At 41.1% G+C, this 23524-nt stretch overlaps 1 protein-coding gene across 7 annotated transcripts; it reads left to right on the forward strand.

Annotated features, from left to right (window-relative positions):
- The first annotated feature begins 1992 nt into the window (after positions 1–1992).
- LOC101713087 (zinc finger protein 543-like) lies at positions 1993–22660 on the forward strand. Of its 7 annotated transcripts, none has more exons than XM_087201070.1 (5): positions 2001–2331; positions 4555–4644; positions 6988–7083; positions 18573–20181; positions 21250–22660. In XM_087201070.1, exons 2-5 carry the CDS (start codon positions 4602–4604, stop codon positions 21353–21355), a joined length of 1854 nt encoding a protein of 617 aa, XP_087057196.1. In that variant the 5' UTR covers positions 2001–2331; positions 4555–4601; the 3' UTR covers positions 21356–22660. The 7 variants fall into 7 exon arrangements, with proteins under 7 accessions (XP_087057201.1, XP_087057196.1, XP_087057200.1 ...); XM_087201074.1 differs by lacking the exon at positions 4555–4644 and adding an exon at positions 15402–15572; XM_087201069.1 differs by having other exon boundaries at positions 2002–2331; positions 4555–4681.
- The last annotated feature ends 864 nt before the right edge of the window (positions 22661–23524 follow it).

Below are 23524 nucleotides of genomic sequence, written 5' to 3' on the forward strand. Positions count from 1 at the left end.
CACAGGGCAGTAGGACTCTATGTATCTATCCTTAATCTGACTTACAGGATAACTTTTTTTCTCTTTGTTTTGTTTTTGTGTTTTTGAGACAGGGTCTCACTATGTAGTTCAAGCTATCCTTGAACTCACTATATAGCCTAGGCTGGCCTTGAACTTGCATTGATCCTCCTGCCTCAGCCTCTGGAATGCTGGATTTAAGGCATGTGCTATGACATCTGGCATGCAGGATAACTTTTAGAAAATTCATATCAATACTCTCCTTTTAATTTGGAGATGTATTCTGTATGTGTTTTGAGAAGTGGGCCTTACTGATCCTGTAGAGACTGCCCATTCCAGACCGACTCAATTCCAAGTGGTAGCAAAGGACTTTCCTCGGTGTACACCTTTCATATGCAAACCAAACACTCCAGAACCTTCATCTTTCAACTGCTTTTATGAAGGTCTCACAAATGGAGGAACTATCTGCCATCACTAACCCAGGGCCAGATATCCAGTAACTGGGGACAGCCTCTACTGAAACTAACATGCTAGGGAACAAGGATGAAAAGGGGAAGGGGAAATGAGAGGGATGAAGATATGCCATGTACAGGAATGTAATACCAATTAATGTCAACACTATATGCCATAAAATGCGCTAAGACAATATCAACGAGTATGCAAAAGGATATTGGGGAACTCTAAGGTGAAGGGGGAGGAGGGAAGGGGAAGGGGATTTTTTTAAAAAGCTGTAATATGTACATGTAACCACTCTCCATAATAATTGTAAACTGCATGAAGCAAATGTACTAATAAAAAATCTGAAACCTACCTAGCTTATTTATTCCCTTGATCATTCCTTGCTGCAAAAACACAATAAACAGTCTTGCCCTTGCTTTCCCCTTACTGCTGTTTGACCAACTCTTGTACTGTGCTTCCCCACCTGGCCCAACATGCCATGATGTGTGCTCTACCTCTTGGCAACTTGTGATCTTTTAGCCTCACCATATTTGAATAATAAAAATTGACATTTAAAAATAATATGCTGAATTAATGAGGTACTAAATTTTAAGAATTAAGCAAAGAAAACGAGCCATTTCCATGTAATTTAGAAAGCACAGAGGTCAGTGCACGGAGCAAGACAAGGTAGAGCACCATGGATGGAGGTGAGATCAATGCCAAGATGGGCTGTCGAAGTGAAATAGTCGTAACCAGATAAAGACCACTGAGGTAGTAGGTCTCCAAGGATCTGAGTGATGGAATTTTAGAAAAGTATTCAGCTTCACATGCCCTCCTCATTGCCTGATACTTCTGAAAAGGCCCAAGCATAACAGATAAAGATTCTTCAGAAGTCTTTTCTCCACCTCTTGGACTGTTGAAGGAGGAAATGGCCTTTCTGTGTGCCATCTCCTAAGCCTGCCCACACCATTTGTTTTTTTGATTATCACCTTTTCACAGGCTTCCTCAAGATTCTACATTCTTAGGCCTTAAGGCGGCTGTAGTTGTGTGATCTCTCCCGGTCCGTTTGTTTACTCTTGCTTTTTCCCTGCTGTCCGGTAAAATCGCTCTCAAGTTTTAAGTACTAGTCTCTTTGCATCTCCTTGATCCTTGCAGTGACTCGTAGTGACTACACGTTTAGACTGCCCATTCATGTTAGCCTGGCATCAAAACCACACAAAGCTGTTCCACGTGTATGTGTTGGCTCTGTCCCTTCCCCAGACGCCCTTGAAATGTTTATCTGTATCGACTCAACCGAGACCGGGAAGTCACAGACTAGGACCAGAATGAGCTCTTTGTACGTACCTTGACCCCAGTATGTTCCCCTTTGCTGAGGCTCTGTTTGGGCGAATTATGTGCATTGTAAGAAGACAGCCCTGTGCCAAACGCACGTAAAAATATGTTTTTTGACGGTCTCCACCGCTAGGTGGATGCCAGAGAAAAAAACCTGCGTTACCCGGAAGGCGCCTGGACTGGACCAATCATTGCCCAGGAGAGGGGCGTTTCTTGCAGGACTCGGAGGCGGGACATCCTGCTGCTCTAGCTCGAGTCATCTCCCTGCGCCTGACCGCTTATGACTGAGTTTGGGGGCCTCGTCGTGAAAGGTGCGGGCGAGGCCGACCGGACCAATCCTCCTTTCTCCGCGTCCTCTGAGAGCCTGGCACCTCCTCCTCTCTGACGGGGTGTCCCGGGGGCGGCGCTCGCCCAAGGTCTCCACGGCCGCCAGCGTACGCATTTTACATGGGGGAAACTGAGGCTGGGAACGGGTCCGTCCACCAAAATCACCCACCCAGGCTGGGGAGGCGCTGGAGGTCGCCTGCCCCTCGGTCCTCGGCGTCCGCGATGGCGGCGGCGCAGGTGAGTGGACGAGGGTTCTGGCTCCGCGGTTCCTCTGCTAGTTTGAGAGGCTGAGGCTAAGACAGCCCGCGTTTCTCTTGGTCGTCATTTATTCCAGAGAGGAGGCCGTGGTTGTGAGTTGCTTCATCCCCAGTTTTCCAGGGAAGGAGGCTGTAGGGTGAGTGCAGCTCCATCTGCGGTGTCAGCTCACACTTTTCATAAACGCAGCCCCACACTGTGGCCTTGAGTCCCCGTCACCCGCCCTGCGCCCTCTCCCGACCTGGTCTTGGTTTCTCCTGGTTCCTTGTCTTGAAACCCAGCAGCCTGACAACACGAAGATCTCTTCTGCTTTGCAGCCTTGTCCTGCATTTGGCCTTGCTGGAGACGCTGCCTCTGAATCTGCATGGCCTCCCTTTCTGCTCTGATCAGAAACTACCATGCCCATCATCAGTAACCTGTTCTGTTGTTATCATGTTCTCTACACAGTGCATGGGGAGGTCTGGAGAAGTCACCTAAAGTAAATTGCAAGTCGAGCGTGCCTCATTCAAGACTGTAGAGTTGGGCACATGGGCTCTCAGGCAGGGAGACCGCTGTCACTCAGGAAAGGTTCATTGGTTTAAAAGGAGTCCTCAGGAGACCTGTGGGTCCTCCCCCACCTGCTGACTCCTATCCTGGGTGGGCCAGATTGTGATTTCCTTTTTTTTTTTTTTGGTACCAGGGATCAAACTGGGGACCTTGCGCTTGTGGGGCAGGCAGCGGAACCACTGAGCTAAATCACCAGTGTGATTTCCTTTTCTGGCCAAAATTCTGATTGAATATAGGGGCTTGGCCAGGGATTTAGCTCAGTGGTGCTGCAGCCTGCCTCACAAGCGCAAGGTCCTGAGTTCATCCCTGGTATGTATAAATAAATAAATGATAGAAGGAATGAATATAAGGCCTTAAGAATGCTAGGCAAGTACTCCTGTGCTAATGTACATCCCAGCTTCTTTTATTAAGTTGGCCTATCTTTCCTAAAACTTGTGATCCTCCTACCTCAGCCTCCTAAGTAGCTAGGATTCCAGGATTGCACCATTATACCATCTTTTGATGGATGTTACATATGACTTACCAGGACATCACGGCCAGTCCAGACCCCAGGTTCTTGTGGCCATAGCCTGCTATGCTGTCTTGAACTTCTGTTCCTTCTTTCTAAAGTGTCTTAGTTTCAAGTGTAAGTCTTGGCAAAGTTCAGGTAGGAAAAACAATAGTGGTTCACTTTGAATTTTCCAGGAGGAAATTCCAGAAGCAATTTCCCAAAGGAATGTAGAAGAAGCTTCCAGGCCCTGGCATTTAGCAGACAGATACTACTACCTCAGATGTCTGTTTAGTGAGATGGATGATGATGCCCCTTCCCCCAAGTCCACAGAAATATTTTCAGAAGTGGCTGATACGGATACAGTAGTGAGACTTATTTGGAATTCATTGCAATCTCATTAACTGAGTTAATTTTGCTTGCAGAGGAATGTCATCTCTGCAAGAGTAGATTGCCCACTTGTTGAGCCTGGATTAAAATTCTGTCTCTTATATAAAGTCTGGGTAAACTGGTAGAGCTTCCCGGACCTCTGGTCTATGGGTTTGAAATGGAGATGATGATAGTGATCACTTGTGGGACTGTGGTCCATCACCCATTTTTTCTTTTACAAGCATTTTTTCTTTATTTTTTGTACTCATGAAGAAGTAAAGAAGTGCTTTATTGATTCGAGATTAGAGACTTAAACAAGTGTCTCATGGTCACACAGTAAGTAGGTGTTGCTTTCTGGAGTTTATTTTTAACCCAAGGAGGTTGGCTTCTGAACTGTTGTCTTCTAGTCCCTTGGCTATGGTACAGAAAGTCCACAACAGGAGCCAGAAACACAGTAAGACTAAAGCGCTGTTCCTTTCACTGCTGTATTATTTTTGTTGTTTTTATGTCCTATTCTTCTCTATCTCAGAGCATTTGCTCTGTCTTATAGTCCATTTGGAATTGTCCTAAACTTGTCTCAGTCTGCATTGCTTTCCTGCCTATGCAACTTCTCTGAAGCATATTGCTGCAATCTGTCCAATCAGCATCCTCCTTACGCTGGAGCACAGCACAGAGCTGAGCCCTCTGGGGATGTTTAGTGATTTGATCCATGGGTGTCCATGTCTTGCTGTGCTCAGATGACACAGCCTTATCCTATCCAGCAGTCCTAAGGCAAATTCTGCTTCCTGTGTTTGACTTCTTAGGTGGCTGTGACCTTCGAAGATGTGGTTATAAGATTCAATCAGGAGGAATGGGATCAGCTGGACCTTTCCAAGAGGACCTTATACTGGGAGGTGATGCTGGAGACCTGTGGGCTTCTCATAGCTGTGGGTAAGGCTCCCCTCTCAGCCTTGTAGCCACTGGGCACTCTTTCTCTCTGACCTCCAACTCCAGGCCTAACTGGTCATCAAGGCCTCAGGAACTACCCTCCTTAGTCAGCACAGCTTCTGTCATTTCTTTGACTCCACCTGTTTCTTTTTGATTTTTTGTGTCTCAGTAAGAATTGGGAGACAAAACAGTCTGTGTTTGATCACAACCAAAAGAGAGGGCTATATTGGAAGGGCATTAGGGTATTGGGCAGAACCCAAAGGTAACCTTTCTCACTGGATCCTCTGAGGGACTGATAAATTCCCTGGGAGGGAGTATAGTAGTGCTGTGGCTCAGACTATCTTATCCTGACTTTTCTTTGAAGGTCTCTGTCATTGTTTCCATAGTGGCCTTCTGTCTTCTGTGTCATTTTGTGAAAGAAAATGGTCATATAGTCTTTTAGGCCCTAAATTCCCTGTCTTCAATTTTTTTTTTGCATGTACACATTTTTTTATCTATTCACACTGTATTATATTTTTCTGGCATCCTCACCCTTAGCAAATATAGAAAATAAGACCATTATTGTGAGTCCTTCATAAAGCTTAATATATTCATTATCAAGTATGTATCTTCATTATTGGATCCTGTCCTTTGCATTACTCAGTGGTAAAAGTCCTTTGTCTTGTAAAATGTTGATGATATTTGATGTTCATGCGAATGTCTGCATATGCCTGTCTTAGCCACTTTCTCTCATTGCTGGAACAAAGTGCCTGACATCCACAACTTAAAAGAGGCAAGGTACATTTTAGATCACAGTTTTAGAAGTTTCAGTCCATGGTTGGTGTATTAAATATACCTTTCCTGCCCCTCAGTGAACTGCCTCTAACTAGGCCAAGGCTTTGTGGCTCTGGTGCCTCTAGATTCCTGTGTCTTTGACCCTGGCAAATCTGTTGTTGAAGTCTTAGTTGTATGTGACCATCCAGTTCAGTCTTCCCCTTGTAAGGAGGGTCTTACCTTACCTACCTTGTAAGGAGGATCTTATCTACTCGACTTGTGCATGTTTTTGTAGCTTTTTGTGTTTCTGCTTCATGTCCTTCATCCAGGTCTTTAGCGGGTACCTCGTAGAAGTCCCAGCATGCCAGTACGACAACAAGGGGTAGAAGATATCTCATGCAGCCCTTCCTGGAATTTAGAGTCTTTCTTTTATTTGGGTGTTCAGTGAGGTTACTTGTCTACCTGACTACTGATCATCAGGGATGCGTGCAGGCTACAATATCCTGGGCCCAGTGATTAAAATCCAGTGCCTAGTCATCACCCTCAGGGGTTTTGTTTCAGTTGGTCCGAATGGCAAGTAAACATCCGTAGGTCTTGCCAGTTTACAGGGAGGTGGAGGTTCTATGACTTGAATTAATTACAACTACCAGCCAGCTACCATAGCATATGCCTATATTCCTAGCAGTGTGGGATACAGAGGCAGGAGGATCACTTGTTGTAGCCCACCTTGTACAATTCAGCAACTTAGAGAGATCCGGTCTCAAAATAAAAAAGTACAAAAATAGAGCTGAAGATACAGCAATACAGAAAAGTTTTAGATAACTTAATAGATTGAATATTAAGGTAATTGTAGAAGCAAAATAAGTAATGTGTTCTTTTAAGATTTGTTTTTCCTGTAACTCCTTGTTTAAGGTGAGGATTATCTGACTCTAACCGTAACTTCATTAACCTAACAAAGTTACCATGCCAGGGTGAATTTACAATGTAAATGCCCTATCTTGTGTCTGTGACTTGTAAATCGGAACTGGAATTGTATTTACATATCAAAGACCACTAGGGATGACATAATGGTAAAAAGGATATAAAAAGGGAAATGCTGAACAAAGGTGGCGTGGATATGGACCAGACTGGTTTCTGGCATTCCCACCCACTTGCGAGAAGAAATTGTATTATTTTATCTGAATTCTGTGTCTCTGTGTATTTCTTTCCGAGATTTCTGTAGCAACAGCTCAGGCTGAAGGCCTTGGGTTCAATCAAGAATATCACACACACACACACAAAAAAAAGAAAGTAAGAAAAGAAAATATACCAGGGAAATATGTCTAGAAAGTGTTCAGATCCTGTAGGGTGGAAATCAAAGGGAATTAGGTTTGTCTATGCAACCAGTTGTACTTCCTGCAGTACATCGATTCCAAAGATGCCATTTTGTAGTTTGCTTCTAGGTTGTAGTTCTCTGAAGCTCTGCTTCAAGGTCTGTTCCCCATCCTGAAGATCCAGGGTAGATTGCAAAGATTCTTTTATCTCACCAATCCTTGTGTCTCCTTCTCCATGAACAGGCTGTCCTTTGTCCAAGTCAGAGCTGCTTTCCCAGTTGGAGCACAGACAGGCATTAAGGAAAGCCAAAGATGACCTATCCCAGAGCTTCTGTCCAGGTGGGTGCTGGGCCTGGGGAAGGTGACGGTACCAGTAGCTTGGAGGGTGGGGGTGATGGCAGCTTGCAGGTTCACAAGTGATCCTTGCCTCTGCACTCTGGGAACCATCTTTTTTGTGGCCTCTGGGGCAGTGGAATCCATGATGCCCTTAACCTGTAGTCTCTCTGTCATCATGGACCTTGGTGCCATGCAGGGATTCATGGACCCTGTGCCCTCTGCACAGCATAGTGGCTGATGCTTCCCTGGCCGTCTCCGGTAGGCATAGGGGAGATGAGGAAGTGAAGATGCCAGTCCTCTTCCCCACCTCACACTCAGTAACAGCACATTCAGACACACTTGTGTCTAGAGGCCGGGGACTGTGCCCAAGCTTGTTCCACTGTACTCCGTTCCTAAAGATTCATCGTGATAATACATTGTCGTTGTGTGATTGAGGATGTAATAGATTACATATGACACCTGACCATAGTGAGTAGCTCAGTAAAAGGAAGCTACTTGTATTATTCCTGTTATCCTAATGAATGGTGTATTTTAGCTTTCCTTCTGAACTGTGAACAGTCCTTAACAGTGTGTTCTGCATTCTGTCATTTCATGCCTCCTCCCACACATCCCCTGAGCATCAGTCAGACTCAGAAGATCCCTTACTTTGTGTCTTCGTGCTTCTGCTGTTTTGTAGAGCCCCAGAGTGACTTTAAGCCTTCCCTGTCTCCATCTTGGCTTCTGAGAGCATTGGGGCCATCATGTACGTTGATTGGCACACTTCAGAGCCAGTGTCTCTTCCCTTTGGTGATCCATTTGGTGATGTTATTACTTGTCTTCTCCTCCCTAGTCTTGACTGTGAGTGGGAGTCTCAATTTCAGACACTGTCATCTGCCCCAGGCACTCCCTCTGAGTTTCCCTTCAAAAAAGTCTCAAGAATCTGGTGCTGAGCTGTACTAGACATTATTTATTTATTTATTTTTTGGTACTGGGAATCGAACTCGGGTCCGTGCTCTTTTGAGGTAGGCGCCAGAACCACTGAGCTAAATCCCCGGCCCTAGACATTATTTCTTTGTAAATGAATTTTGTACTGTAGAAATGAGGAGTTTGATCCAGTAGAGTAATGCCTCAGTTCACAAACTTCTATGCACAAACAATTTGAAGTATTCAGTAGAATTTTGCTTCCATTCTCAAACTCTGCATCAAGTGGCAAACATGATCACAGCCATATTCCTCACATGAACACAAATGCAACCATCCATCTTCCCCACTCTGATACGTGGTCATGGCTTCCTCTAGTCGAGATTACAGTCGCAGATAAACCTGTGCACACTTACTGTGAAGCTTTTTTGCTTTTTAGCACATATAGTACTGTACAGTATCATTCAACCCAGCACAGCTTGAAAGAAAATGCAGAGCAAGCATTATGGTAAAAAGAAAGTGGAGAATGGTAATGAAGGTAACCAGAATGTGCAGAATGGTAATAAAGGTAACCAGAATATGCAGGATGGTAATGAAGGTGACAAGAATGTGCACAGCAATAATGAAGGCAACAAGAAAGTGCAGGGCAAGTATGGTAAGAGGGGTTTGAAGAAAATAGTCATTGAACTGAAGAAGGAAATTATAGAAAAGCGTGAGTGTGGTATTCATGTGACTGATGTGGCCTCAGAGTACAAGATGGTGAAGTTGACAATCTTGACTATTTTGAGGAATAAAGATGCCATTAAAGGAGCAGATATGGCAATAGGAATACCAGTGTTAAGCAAGCAGAGGACACAAGTGCTGGAAGAAGTAGAAAAACTTTTTTTAGTGTATTTGAATGAGAAACAGCTGGCAGGTGATAGCATTGGTGAAGCTACAGTCTGTGAAAAAGCCAGGAAATTGTACAATAATTTACTGCAAGAAAACCCCTCTACAAGCGCAACAAGTGATGAATTTAAAGCCAATAGAGGGTGGTTTCATAAATTCCATAAGGGAAGTGGTATCCACAGTGTGATAAAACATGGTAAGGCTTCCAGTTCTGATAAGAATGCTGCAGAAGCCTACAAGAGAAAAATTCTCAGAATTCATGAACACTCAACAAATGTTCAACTATGATGACACAGGGCTCTTATGGAAGAAGATCCTGAACAGAACCTATGTCATACAGGAGGAAAAGGAACTATCAGGGGACAAGCCCATAAAGGACAGATTGATGCTTTTGCTGTGTGCAAATGCAAACACTGATCTGAAGATTAAGCCACTAGTGTTATACCATTCCCAGACTCCTCATACATTCAGGGAACAGAATGTGAACAAGGTCAAATTGCTTGTCATGTGGAGGGCCAATGCAAAAGCTTGGGTCACAAGGGAATTGTTCATTGAGTGGTTATATAAGGTTTGGGGGCCCACCATTAAGAAATACCTTTCTGGAATGAAGGACTTCTGGAAAGATGGCAGAATGGTGGACAGCAGAGAAGCAGCCTCTCTGAGATTTGGTGTCCAGATGCTGGAATATACCTATGCATGGAAGAGAAGAAGGAGGGAAGTGGGTCCTCAGGACCCAGCAAAAGTTTCATGAAAATTGAAGCCCATGAAGAGAACAAAGAAACTTCAGTGAAGAAGAAGGAGGTGGCAAGTAGCACTTTGTCCCTGAGCCCTGACTCACTGTGGAAAGGGTGGCCTGAACCTGCAGACACAGTGACTACTGGTGACCCTAGGAGCCTTCACAAAGATGGTTCAGTGCAATGGAGAGGTACATGCAGTGGACTACATTTGCTGGTGAGTTATTCAGGTTCAGATGTCCCTCAGGAGAGAGCAGTTGGCTGGTAGCCATCTTGGAGAGGAGCCAACTGAGCTCAACTCAGAGCAAATGCTGGCTCCATTGAGCAGCTCCCAAGATCAGGGTGAGGCAGAAGTGAGGTCAGGTCAGCAAGAGGTTAAGCAACAGAGTTCAAGCTGGCAGGGGATGCACAGACTGTTGCAGGTCGAACAAATATGATTCCAATCTCAGAGCCAGACACAAACCTGAACTTCAGTGTAACTGAAGGTGCAGGCTTGATGGGATTATCCACTACCCCCTCATAAATCTACAGCTGGCTTGCTGGTATTACTCAACACAGATCTGGGCTCTGTCTGCCCATTCTGTCAACCAGTGACAACAGAGACACCCCTGAAGTGGACTTTTTTTTTTTTCTTATTCATTTTTTTTGTTTTTGTTTTTGTTTTACTTTCTTTTTTTCTTGTCTTTATATGAGTGTGAACACTGCAGTTTTTAATTGTTGTTCTGTTCTGTTCTTGTTTATATTTCTTCCTTCTTTCTTTCCTCTAGTCTTCTTCACCGGTTTCCCAACATTTGCATAATCTTTTGTACTCCAACCTTGCTTCTAATCTCTTCCTGTTCTATTTTTCTATTTTTCCCACCAACCTCTTAAATTTTCTCCCTTGAGGGTAAAATCACCATATTGAAGGCATATTTATTGCATACAATTTTTCAGTTTGTTTTAGATTTTTGTTATATATCGCCAAATATAGTTCAGATGGTTAAAGATAGCAAATCAATAGTTACCGCAGTTTGTTATTTTCTAGGCTATGTTTGACTCTATTGTTATTACTGATTGTACTACTTTAACCCATGTGACAGTTGTTCTGATTAGTTGTGCTTCCCTATGTCAGGACTGAGATTGCCTAAGGGTCATAAACAACACTATGAGCCAGTGCCAAAGAATCAGGGGGCAGGGCAAATAGGCAGAAACTTCTCATTCACAATCAATTGAAGAGGTAGGATCTTGCAAGACACAATCCAAAAGCCACTACACCTAGAAGACATCTCTGAGAAATAGTCATTGTCTAAGGTTTCTAAATACTATCAATAAAGCTAATTGCCGTAATTGCCATAAGGAATGTATAAGCATCAACCCAGGAATTAACAGCAACAAAAAAAGAAAATGAAGACACTTAAGCAAGATGCAGCCTCAGACTTCCAGCTCACCAAAGGTAAACCTAGAGGGCAGTGAGGTGAAACAGTTCAAAAGTCACTCACCTGGACTCTCTGAAGTGGTAACAGTGAAAGTAACAAAGCAGATGAATGAGGCTCTACAAAACAAATCAGAAATGATTTCTGAGATAACTACAGAGATGGTAACCATAATGAAAGACATGCTTAGTGATTAGAGCACGTACAGATTAAAAAAAAATAGAGGAGCTTGGGAACGTGATAGAAACCATGAATGCCCAGCATAGGAAAGAAATGGAATCCATAAAACAGATTCAAACAGATATCCAGAAGATTAAAAATTCCACCGAAGGGGCCCAAGATGTAGCTCAGTGGCACCACACCTGCCTTGCTAGCATAAGGTCCTGAATTTGATCCCCAGTACTGAAAAAAAACAAAAAAGTTCCATTGAAGTATATGTAGTAGAATGATCCAATGTGAGGACAGAATATCAGAGAAGACAGGATTACAGATAGTGATCATGAAAAAGGAAGATTTCTTTAAAATAGCAATGGACTGTGAGAAATCAATCCAACAACTGCTAGATGAAGCGAGGAAGAGTAACATAAGATTGATCAGACTCAATGAAAAAGCAGGAGATAGCACAAATGACATTAAAAAAAACCTATTCACAGAAGTAAAAACAAAACTTCCCAAACAAGGAAAAAGAATTTGATATACAGTTAAGTGAGGCATATACAGCTCCAGTTAACCATAATAAAAAAAAATCTTACCCAAGGCATATAATAGTTAAGATTCCAGAAATCCAACATGAGAACAGAGTATTAAAAGCTGTTAGAGAAAAGAAATAAATCACCTATAAAAGAAAGCCCATCAGAATCACAGCAGACTTAGCAATACAAACTCTCAAGGAAAGCTGGGAGTGAAGTATTTCAAGCCCTAAAGGAAAACAACCTCCATCCCAGATTGATGTACTCTGCAAAACTGTATTTCAAAATTGGTAGAGTAATAAGATACTTCTGTGACAGAGAACACCTGAAGAAAATCATGACCACCAAATCAGCACTCCAAAATGTAACAAAGAACATTTTAGAAAAAGATAAGAAGGACTCCAACTCCATGAACTCCAACAGAACGAAAGATAAGTCTACACACATCAGTTATAACCATCAATGTAAATGGTTGCAATTTACCAATCAAAAGAAACAGACTGGCAGAATGGATCAAGAAGCAAGTTCCGACAATATACTACATACAAGACACACATTTAATTTAAAAAGAAATTTATAGATTTAATGTCAAAGGATGGAAAACAATACTCTATGTGACAGGAACTCAGGAAAAAAGTAGGGTTAGGTATTCTATTTGCAGACAAAGTGGATTCCAAGCCAAGACTGACTAAGAAAGACAAAGAAGGTCACTACGTCCTTGTAAAGAGAACAATCTAACAGGAAGCGATAACAGTCACAAATATATATGCACCAAGTACTAGTGCACACAACTATATAAAACAAATATTAACAGACATGAAAAATCAAGAGAGCACGAATAAAATTGTACTAGGGGAACTCAATACCCAACTGTCACAAATAACTAGAAAAACCCCTCAAATGTCAGAACTGAACCAGGTATTTCAACAAATGGACTTAGTTGATGTTTGCAGAGTGTTCTATGCCACAACATTAGAATGCACATTCTACTCAGCTGCACACAGGAAGTTTTCCAAAATAGACCATATACTAGCTGATAGAACATACTTAAGTAATTATAAAGGAATAGAAATTATCTCATGCATATTATCAGATCATAGTGCAATGAAATTGGAAGTCAGTGGTAAAAGAAACCACAAGAACTTTGTAAAGACATGAGAATTGAATAAGAGTCTCCTGAGCAACCAATGGGTCACAGATGAAATTAAAGAAGAAATTAGACTGTTTCTACAATTAAACAATAATGCCATTGCAACTTACCAGAACTTATGGGATGCCATGAAAGTAGTCCTGTGAGGGTAATTTATAGTGGTGAGCTTCCACATCAGAAAAACAGAGTGGGCTCAAATAAACAACCTAATGTTGAACCTCAAGCTTCTAGAAAAAGAAGAGCTAGAGATTATAAAGATCAAAGCAAGGCTGGGCTGGGGATTTAGCTCTGGTTCCACCACCTGTCTTGCAAGCACAAGGTCCCAAGTTCAATCCCCAGTTCCAAAAAAAAAAAAGATAAAGCAGAAATTAATGCAATGAAAACTAAGAAAACAATAGAAAGACTCAATGAATCAGAGTTGGGTCTTTGAGAGATTAAAATTGACAAACCCTTAGCCAATTTTATCCAAAACAGGAAGGATAAGACTCAAATCTATGCAATTAGGACTGAAAAGGGTGAAATCACAACAGATCCTGCAGAAATCCAGAAGATCATCAATACATTCTTTGAGAACATTTGTTCTAATAAGATGGAAACCACAAAAAATGGAAAGATTCCTAGATATATATGAATTATCAAAGCTTTGTTAAGAAGATATAAAAATTTTACTCAAATTTTTTTTTTTTTTGTACCAGGGATTGAACTCGGGTCCTTGTGCTTGCGAGGCAGGTGGTGGAATCACTGAGTTAAATCCCTGGCTCTACAAATTTTAAATGAACTTATACCAGTCATTGAATTGAAGATGTAACTAAAAACCTACCAACAAAGAAAAGCCCAGGCCGTGAAGGATTCACTGCTGAATTCTACAAAAAATTTAGAGAAGACCTATTGCCACTGTTTCTCAAACTCTTTAATGAAATTGAAAGTGAAGGAATACTCCCAAAGTCATTTCTGGAAGCAAGCATTACCTTGATTCCAAAACCTGAAAAGGATCCAATCAAAAAGAATTACAGGCCAGTCTTCCTAATGAATATAGGTGCAAAAATCCTCAGTAAGATACTGGCAAGTAGAATGCAGCAAATCATCAAGATTATATATCATGACCAAGTTGGATTCATCCAAGGGATGCATGGATGGTTCAACATATGCAAATCAGTAAATGTAATACACTATATTAACAGCGCCAAGGACAAAAACTATATGATCTTCTCAGTAGATGCAGAAAAAGCATTTGACAAGGTCCAGCACCCATTCATGATAAAAACCCTACAGAAAATTTGTTTAGATGGTCTTTATCTCACTCTCATAAAATCCATGTAAGACAAACCAACAACCAAGATCATATTAAAGACAAAAACTGAGTGCTTTCACTCTAAAATCAGGAACAAGACAAAGATGTCCACTGTTAACACTCTTTGTTCAATATAGTTCTGGAAACACTAGCCAGAGCAATTAGACAAGAGAAGGAAGTAAAAGAAATAAGGATAGGAATGTAACAAGTTAAATTATCATTATTTGTGGATGACATGATACTCTATATAGAAAACCTCCAAAACTCCACCAAAAGACTTTTAGATTTAATAACCAAATTCAGTGCCACAGCTGGATACAAAGTCACTCAAAAATCAATAGCCTTTCCATACACAAATAATTAATTCACAGAGAGGAATTAGAGAAACAATCCCTTTCACAATAGCATCTAAAAAAATGAAATACCTAGGAATCAGTTTAATGAAGGAAGTAAAAACCTCTACATGGAAAACTATGGTATTCTGAAAAATGAGATTGAAGAGAATATCAGAAAATGGAAAGATATCCCTTATTCTTGGAAAGGAAGAACCAATATAGTTAAAATGGCCTTACTAACAAACTTGTTATACACATTTAATGTAATCCTGACCAAAATACCAATACTCTGTCTCACAGAATTAGAGAAAATAATCCTAAAATTCATTTGTAATCAGAAGAGACCTAAAATAGCAAAAACAATTGTTGGCAACAAAGGCAAGGCAGGGAGCATCACAATCCCTGACTTGAAATTATACTACAGAGCTACTGTGATAAAAACACCATTGTACTTGCAAAAACAAAAAACAAACAAACAAAAAACACTCAAGAATCAGTGGAACAGATTAGAAGCAGAAGCAACTCCAAACACCCTCAGGCACCTTTGACAAAAGAGCCTAACACCTTCAATGGAAGAAAGATGCCATCTTTTTTTTGGTACCGGGGATCAAGCTCAGGACCTTGCGCTTTCGAGCCAGGTGGTGGAACCACTGAGCTAAATCCCTGGCCCCAAGATACCGTCTTTAATAAATGATGCTGGAAAAACCTGGCTTTTCACATGCCACAGATTAAAACTAGACTCATACCTTTCACTGTGCACTAAAATGAAATAAAAATGGATCAAAGATCAAAATATTAAAACAAAAACACTAAATCTGCTGCAAAATAGAATAGGTAGAACTCTGGAAAACAATGGCGTAGGCAAATACTTTTTGTTTTGTTTTTGGTATTGGGGATCAAACTCAGGTCCTTGTGCTTTCAGGACAGGCAGTGGAACCACTGAGCTAAATCCCTGTCCCGGCAAATACTTTATAAACAAAACTGCAGTTGCAGAGGAAATATCACAAAGAATCAGCAGCTGGGATCTCATCTTAATTCAAAACCTTTTGTACAGCAAAGGAAACTACCAACAGAGTGAAGAGACAACCCACAGGTAGGAAAACTCTTTTTGCCAACAGTCCTTCAGACAAAAGACTAATATCTAGAATATATAAAGAACTCAAAAAACTCAGACCCCTCCAAATTTAAAGACTCAGTCCAAAAATGGGCATCTGAAATGAATAGACACTTCTCAGATGAAAAAGTAGAAATGGTAAATAAATATATGAAAAAATGTTTAACATCGCTGTTCATTGAAGAGATGTAAATTGAAACAGCACTGAGATTCAATCTTCACAAACAATGGTTGCTATCACAAAATTAACCAATAACAAATGCTAGAGGGGATGTGGGGAAAAAGGAACCCTTCTCCACCGTTGGTGGGAGTGTAGACTGGTGCATCCACTGTGGAAATCAGTGTGGAGATTCCTCAAAAAACCAAAACTAGAGGTTCCATTCAACTGAGCTATTTCTCTTCTTGGTATCTTCCCGAAATAATTAAAAACATTATATCACAGTGATATATGCACACATATGTTTATAGTGGCACAGTTTATAATAGCTAAATCTTGGAAACAGCCCAAATGCCCGTCAATCAACCAAGGGATAAAGAAGATGTGGGTTTTTTATACAATGGAGTACTACTCTCCCATAAAGAATAACCAGCTTGAGACATTTCTAGTTAAATGGAAGCACATTGAGACCATACTCTGAAGTGAAACTTGTTTAAATATTGCATTGTTTTTCTGGTATGAGAAACTGAAAGGGTAAATATGGACCAAAATATATAATAGATATTGGGAAATGGGAAGAAAATGTTCAAATGAGAATGGGGACGTGAGAGGAGGGAAAAGTGAAATAAGGGACAAGGGAAAAAATGGAAACAAAGCCTTTTGTAAACCAGGAGAGGAAGAGAGGTTGAAGGGAGGGGAGAGAAATGGGAAAAAAAGAAGCAAAATATATCATGTATAGAAATAAATTCCCCTTGATGGATGTTGTCATCATGTGTATCTAAAATGTACCAATTAAAAAAAAAATATATATATATGTATTTCTGACAATCAGTTGCCTCAAAGGTGCTTTCTTATGATAGACAGTGCCCTGGCCCACCCTCCAGCTTGATGAATGATATAGATGCTGAGTATGACTTCATAAAGGTCAAGTTCCTCCCCTCGAACATGACACCTCTTCTGCAGCCTATGGACTAGCAAGTGATCTGTAACTTCAAGAAGTTGTACACAAAGGCACTCTTCACTGCATATTTTAATGTAACTAAAGAGACATCCTTGACTTTGAAAGAGTTCTGGAAGAAGCATTTCAAAGTTCTGGAAGAAGCATGTCTTCCATTGCATCATCCTCATTTTCAAAGCCTGGAAAGATGTCATATACCAAACCTTAAACTCAACCTAGAGGAAACTGGCTATACTATGTCACTGAATGTTACTTTGAAGGGTCTGATGCACAGGTAGTGGAGGGGATTGTATCCATGGGCAAGAGTATGGGTCTGGACATCGGTTGTGCAGACATAGAGGAGCTTGTTGAGGACCACAAGGAGGAGTGGATGACAGAAGAACTTGCTGAACTCCAGAGTGAGCAGCCAAAGGCGTTTGAGGAGCACTCCACTGAGGAAGAGGAAGACATGCAGGAGTTTAGCAGTGATTTGATAAAATCCATTATGGAAAAATGGAATTAGTGCCAGGATTTCTTTGAGAAGCATGACTCCAAGATAACTGTAATGAACAGTGTTGAATATGATGTACAATAACATGATCTCTCATTTCCAGAGGGTTGTGCAGCACAGAAAAAAAAAAACAAGTGAAATTAGATTTTTCATCAAAATTGACCTTGCAGCTAAGAGATAAAGAAGAGAGGAAGCCCCTGAAAGAGATCTCCTCATTATCTGTATGGAGGGATACTCTCCCTCCAAACAATAACCTCTTCCCCACCCACCTTTCTGTCCACACCAGAAGTTGCCCCACGCAAGGTTAGTGTTCTCTCTCTTCATACTGTACTATGTTGTACTTGGTTTCTATTTTTGTGGTTAGAAAACTACAATTTAGCTCAGTGGTTCTGCTGCCTGCCTCTCAAGCGCAAGGTCCCAAGTTCAATCCTCAGTACCAAAAAAAAAAAAAAAAGAAAACTATATATGGTTCAGAATGGATTAACTTTATTTACATTAACCTTATTTACATTATAACCTTGTGAGAAAATTTGATTCTGTTTGCTACCAAGTTCGTAGGGGTCAGAATGCATTATTATTATTATTATTATTTTGGCACCAGGGATCGAACTTGGGACCTTGCGCTTGCAAGGCAGGCGTTGGAACCACTGAGCTAAATCCCTGGCCCTAAATTTTTACTTTTTTTGGTACCAGGGATCAAACTCAGGACCTTGTGCTTGCGAGGCAGGTGGCAGCACCACTGAGCTAGATCCGTGGCCCAGAATACATTAAATTATATACATTGAACTTCATCAGGAAATTTGATTCAGTTTATGATAAGAATTGTAGAACAAATTAAGCTTGTGAACTGAGCTTCCTCTGTATTGCTTCATCACTGAAGCATTTCTGACTCAATGTGATAAAGTATCACGTGAGAGGTCCGGCGATTTAGCTCAGCAGCACTGTGCCTGCCTTGCAAGTACAAGGTCCTGAGTTTGATCTCCGGTATCCCTCACACACACACACAAAAAAAAGTATCACAAGTAGGGCCAAGGATTTAGCTCAGTGGTTTCACCACCTGATGCACAAGCGCAAGGACCCGAGTTCAATCACCAGTACCAAAAAAAAAAAAGAAGCATCACAAGTATCACATGAGTATTACCTAAGTATCACATTTGCAGTTCATAATGAAAAATGGTGATATTGTGTGAAAACAAGAAAGTTTTAAGAGTCCTAGGGACAAAAAGAAAGACATTACAAAACTGGGTTTCCTGGATTTCAGATCATTCCGGGAGTAGAGTCTTGTTTTTCATCTTATTCTTACTGAAATGCTGATTTCCTTTCTCTAGTGTTGCTGTCACTCACAATCCCTTTTGTTTATTGTGTTTCCTTCAGGTAACAGCACAAAACTTAACAGCATGAAACCCACTCTTGCTTACCAGTCCTGGCCTGAGGGAGCCTTGGTTCATGATCATCAGACAGAAGGAGCCTCTGGGGACTTCCTGTTGGGTCTGCACCAGGGTCAGGATGAGCCCTGTGAAGTGCAGAAAAGACTTAGACCAGGGATGGAGGCCCCAAGGGAGAAGCTTCCTGGGAATAGAAGCCCTGGACATGATGGCATGGGATCAGCTGATAGTGTGTGTTCAAGGTCTGTGCAGGAGCACATCTCTCCAGACCCAGCTACCTGTATCTGTGATTCTAATATGCCAGCTGCAGATCCCTCGATCCGTGAAGGAGAAAATTCCTACAAATGCAAGGAATGTGGGAAAGTGTTTAAGAATGAACGCTTACTTATTCAACATAAGTGGATTCACACAGGAGTGAAGCGCTACGAATGTACAGAGTGTGGAAAGACCTTCCGCAAGAGCACTCACCTCCTCCAGCACCATATTGTCCATACCAGGGAGAGGCCGTATATGTGCTTGGAGTGTGACAAAGCCTTTAGCCGGAAATCATATCTTACTCAGCACCAACGTACGCACAGTGGAGAGAAGCCTTATAAGTGCAGTGAATGTGGACAGGCCTTTGCCCATCGCTCTACATTTGTTTTGCATAACAGAATGCACACTGGAGAAAAACCTTTTGTGTGCAAAGAGTGTGGCAAAGCCTTTCGAGATAGACGAGCTTTCAATCGTCACAACATCTTCCACACGGGAGAGAAGCCCTATCAGTGCTCAGAGTGTGGCAAGGCCTTCAACCAACGGTCTTACCTCACGTGGCACCAACAGACTCACAAGGGAGTGAAACCTTTCCAATGCAATGAGTGTGGGAGAGGATTCTGTGAGATTGCAGGCCTCATTCACCATTATGTCATCCACACTGGGGAGAAGCCCTATAAGTGTGTGGAGTGCGGGAAGGCCTTCCTCCGTGAGCCACACCTCAAGCAGCACCAGCGCATCCACACTGGGGAGAAGCCGTATGTGTGCAGTGAGTGTGGAAAGGCATTCGCCCACTATTCTACTTTGACCTTGCACAGAAGGGCTCACACTGGAGAAAAACCCTTCGAGTGCAAAGAGTGTGGGAAAGCCTTTACCAATCGGAAAGACCTCATCCGCCATGTCAGCATCCACACGGGAGAGAAGCCTTATGAGTGCATGGAATGTGGGAAGGCCTTCAACCGCAGGTCACACCTGATAAGGCACCATCGGATTCACAATGAGGAGAAGCCCTACAAATGCATGGAGTGTGGGAAAACCTTTTCACGGAGCACAAACCTCATTCAGCACTCCAACATTCACACTGGAGATAAGCCCTATAAATGCAATGAATGTGGAAAGGCCTTCAGCCTCAGCTCCTCCCTCCGGTACCATCAAAGGATGCACACAGGGAAAATCGCAGCTAGCGTCAGAGATGAGGGAAAGCCTTTCACAAGTGTGCAAGCCTCTGTCAACATTGAAGGACTCATATTGGGGAAAAATTTTCTTCACATAACCACTGACGAACATCAGTGTTCAAGGGAATCATCTAACACAGACTCTGGTCATTCATACCACAGAGAAACTGGGTTAGTGGCATCTCTATTAAAAAAATGTAAATAATCATTTATTGTCTAGAGTCATGTTTGAAAATGACCCAGTCCACAGTCTTCTACATCTGAGTATTTACCCGTGAGAATTCAATGGCCATTGTGCTCTTAGGAAAGGCCTCAGCCACATATTTCTAGTATATGCTGAAATGTTATATGAAGGATAGTTTTGTTTGTTTGCCTGTTTTGTGTTACTAGGGGATGGAACCCAGAGGCTGTGCACAACTACATTCCACCCCACCTTGGCCCCCTTTTTTTGAGACAGGATCATGCTAAGTCAATAAGTTGCCCAGGGTAGACTCGAAATTTGATTCTCCTGCCTCAGCCTCTCAGGGTGCTGGGATTATAGGTGTATGCCACCTTGCCCGCTCCTTCTCAAAGTTTTATACTTTACCTTTTCCACTTAAAACTCTGATCCATGTTAAGGTAATTTTTGTATTATCCAAGGATTAGATTCAATTAATTTCTTTTGTTGAGGAATACAGACATTCTTCATTTAATGACAATTCCGTTCCTCCATCTAGGTTGTTAAATTAACTGGTTGCTAAATGAAGAATTGTATATAGTATGTACAATGCTCAGAACAAAGAAGTGGTCAAAGGAAACTCCAACTTGATGACTGCTTTTATTTGTATAACTCTTACATGTAATGTGTAACAACATAAAATACAGTACCATATAATACAATCAGCAAAAGTTAGAATACTGTATAAACAAAGTATACTGTACAAAAAAAGACATTGAGGCTCTATCAACAAAATTACAGAGCTGTACCCCCCCAAATGGATGAGTTGTAAGTCCAGATAACACCTCCATCATAAGTCTGGACATTCATTAAACAATATTTATATTCATTTGTTCTAGCACCATTCTAAAGACTCCTAACTATGAACTTGCTTTTATGACTTAGTCATAAATCAACTGGGCATATTCACATTGGTCTGTTTCTGTGCTCTCTGTTAATTATCTGGTTTTGTAATTGTTTTATTGGCAGAGATCCAAAACCTCTGTCAGTACCATACTATCCTTTTTGTCTTTTTCTTTCAGGTTTTTCAGACAGGGTCTCACTATATACTTCAGGCTGGACTTGAACTCACTTTGTAGCCCAGGCTGGCCTCAAACTCAGGGCAATCCTCCTGCCTCACCCTCCTGAGTGCTAAAATTACAGATACCTTGTTTTGTTATAGCTATCTACTTAATTTTCAAATATGTAAAGTGATTCTACCCTCTTCTGGTAAAAATTGTTTTAGATATCAATTTTATTGATCTGACTTTAAATTTATGTATTTAGAAAGCATCTTTCAGTTATTTTTGTAGAAATTGCCTTAAAACTATATAGATTATTTTGGTGATGTTTTGTATGTTGAGCCTTCCAGTCCATGAATTTGTTTTTTTCTCTAAATCCCCTTTTTTTTCATAAATGTTTGGTAATTTTCAGGTAATAAATCCTGGGTATTTTATTTTATTGGGGGGGGTGCAGTATTGGGATTGAATCCTGGGTTTAGTTGTGCTAGGTAGATGCTCCATCACTGAGATTCACCCACGCCATTTCTTAATTTATTTTGAGACAGGATCTCACTAAATTGCCCTGATTGGCCTAGAACTTGTGATCTTTCTGCTTTCACAGCATTCACAGTAGCTGGAATTACAGGTGTGTCCCATCAATTTTGTTGTTGTTGTTGACACCTTTGTGGGACCATTTTATGTGACACTGAGGGGTTCTTTTGGGGGGGTGGTTTTAAAAGTTTTTCTGATTTAAGACATGGGGCCTCTGTGTTTCCCCTTTAACTCCTGGTCTCAAGGGATCCTCCTGCCTTAGTCTCCTGAATAGCTTGGATGATAAATACTATCTTAGCTAGGTTCATACTAAATTTTTAATTTCTTTCATATGATCATTGGTGTTAGAGTGAAGTACAATTATTTTTTAAATGCTGATCTTGAATATGACTTTCCAGAGTTTTTTTGTTTGTTTTTTGGGTTACTGGGGATGAACTCAGGACCTTGTGCTTGCAAGGCAGGCGCAGCACCACTGAGCTAAATCCCCAGCCTTGTCAGTAATTTTTATACATTCCTGAGGATTCTCTTCATAAAATTAATGAACAATGAACCAGTTTCTCATATGTATTCCTTTTATTTACTTTTCTTCTGTTATAGTATAGGATCTTCCATGATGTTGAATAAAATGATAAAAGTAGATATACTTACCATGTAATTAGTGTTTGTAGAAAACATTCAATGTTGAGCACTACATGTCATAGCTATATGGTTTCACATAGATGCTCTTTATCTAGTTTAGAAATTTTCCCCAGGTGTTGAGGCTTTTGTTAAGAATGAGTGTTTCAATTATTTAGCCTGTCTCCCTGTAACCTGCTGTAATATGCTTTGCTTTGACTGAATTATTAATGTTAATACAGCCTTGTATCCCTCCAATAAATTTCCCCCAATTTGGTTGAGAAGATTTGTATCTAAAATCATGAGTGTTGTTTAAGCAAACCTATAGCTGGAGTTGCTTCAGTGTGGTTGTAGGGGAGTTCCCACAAGAGAAAGTCCTACACTGAAACAGACATGTGAATTAATGGAATGGAATACAGTATGGAAAAACATTCCTGATCTGTGACAAAGGGGCCAAAAGCATGCTGGAGAAAACACCCTCTTTAGCAAAAGGTGCTGGGAAAACTGCCTGTACACATGCAGAAGATGGAATCTAGACCCATGTCTCTCACCAAGTACTAAACTAAAATCAAAATAGATCAAAGATCTAAATGTCAAAACAATCTGGTGGAAGATAAAATAGGTAAAACTCTTGAAGTGGGCTTGGAATTTCTGAAGAGAACCTTAGTTACACAAGAAACATCAAGAATCAGTGGGATGCTGGGGATTTAGCTCAGTGGTGCTGTGCCTGCCTGCCTTGCAAGCGGAGGGTCCTGAGTTCAATCCCCAGTACCAAAAAAAAATGTGATCATATCACATTGTACAATAAAGGAAATAATAACGGGGAAAGAATTTACAGAGGACTAATATCTACAATATATGAATAACAGACAAAAAAGGAGGCCCCTCAAAATAAGACTCAATTGGGCCGGGAATTTAGTTCAGTGGTTCCACCACCTGCCTCAAAAGCACAAGGACCCAAGTTTGATCCCCGGTACCAAAAAAAAGAAAAAAAGACTCAGTCAAAAATGGGCAACTGAAATGAATAGATACTTTTCAGAAGAAGTACAAAAGGCTAGTGAAAACATGAAAACATATCCACCATGTCTGGCCATTAGAAAAATGCAAATTAAAACAGATTCCATCTTACTCTAGAAAAAAATGGCTATCA

This window comes from Heterocephalus glaber, unplaced genomic scaffold (assembly GCF_053883595.1).
Source record: "Heterocephalus glaber isolate CG9 unplaced genomic scaffold, H.glaber_assembly_v1.0 deba00001745, whole genome shotgun sequence".
Lineage (NCBI taxonomy): Eukaryota > Metazoa > Chordata > Mammalia > Rodentia > Bathyergidae > Heterocephalus > Heterocephalus glaber.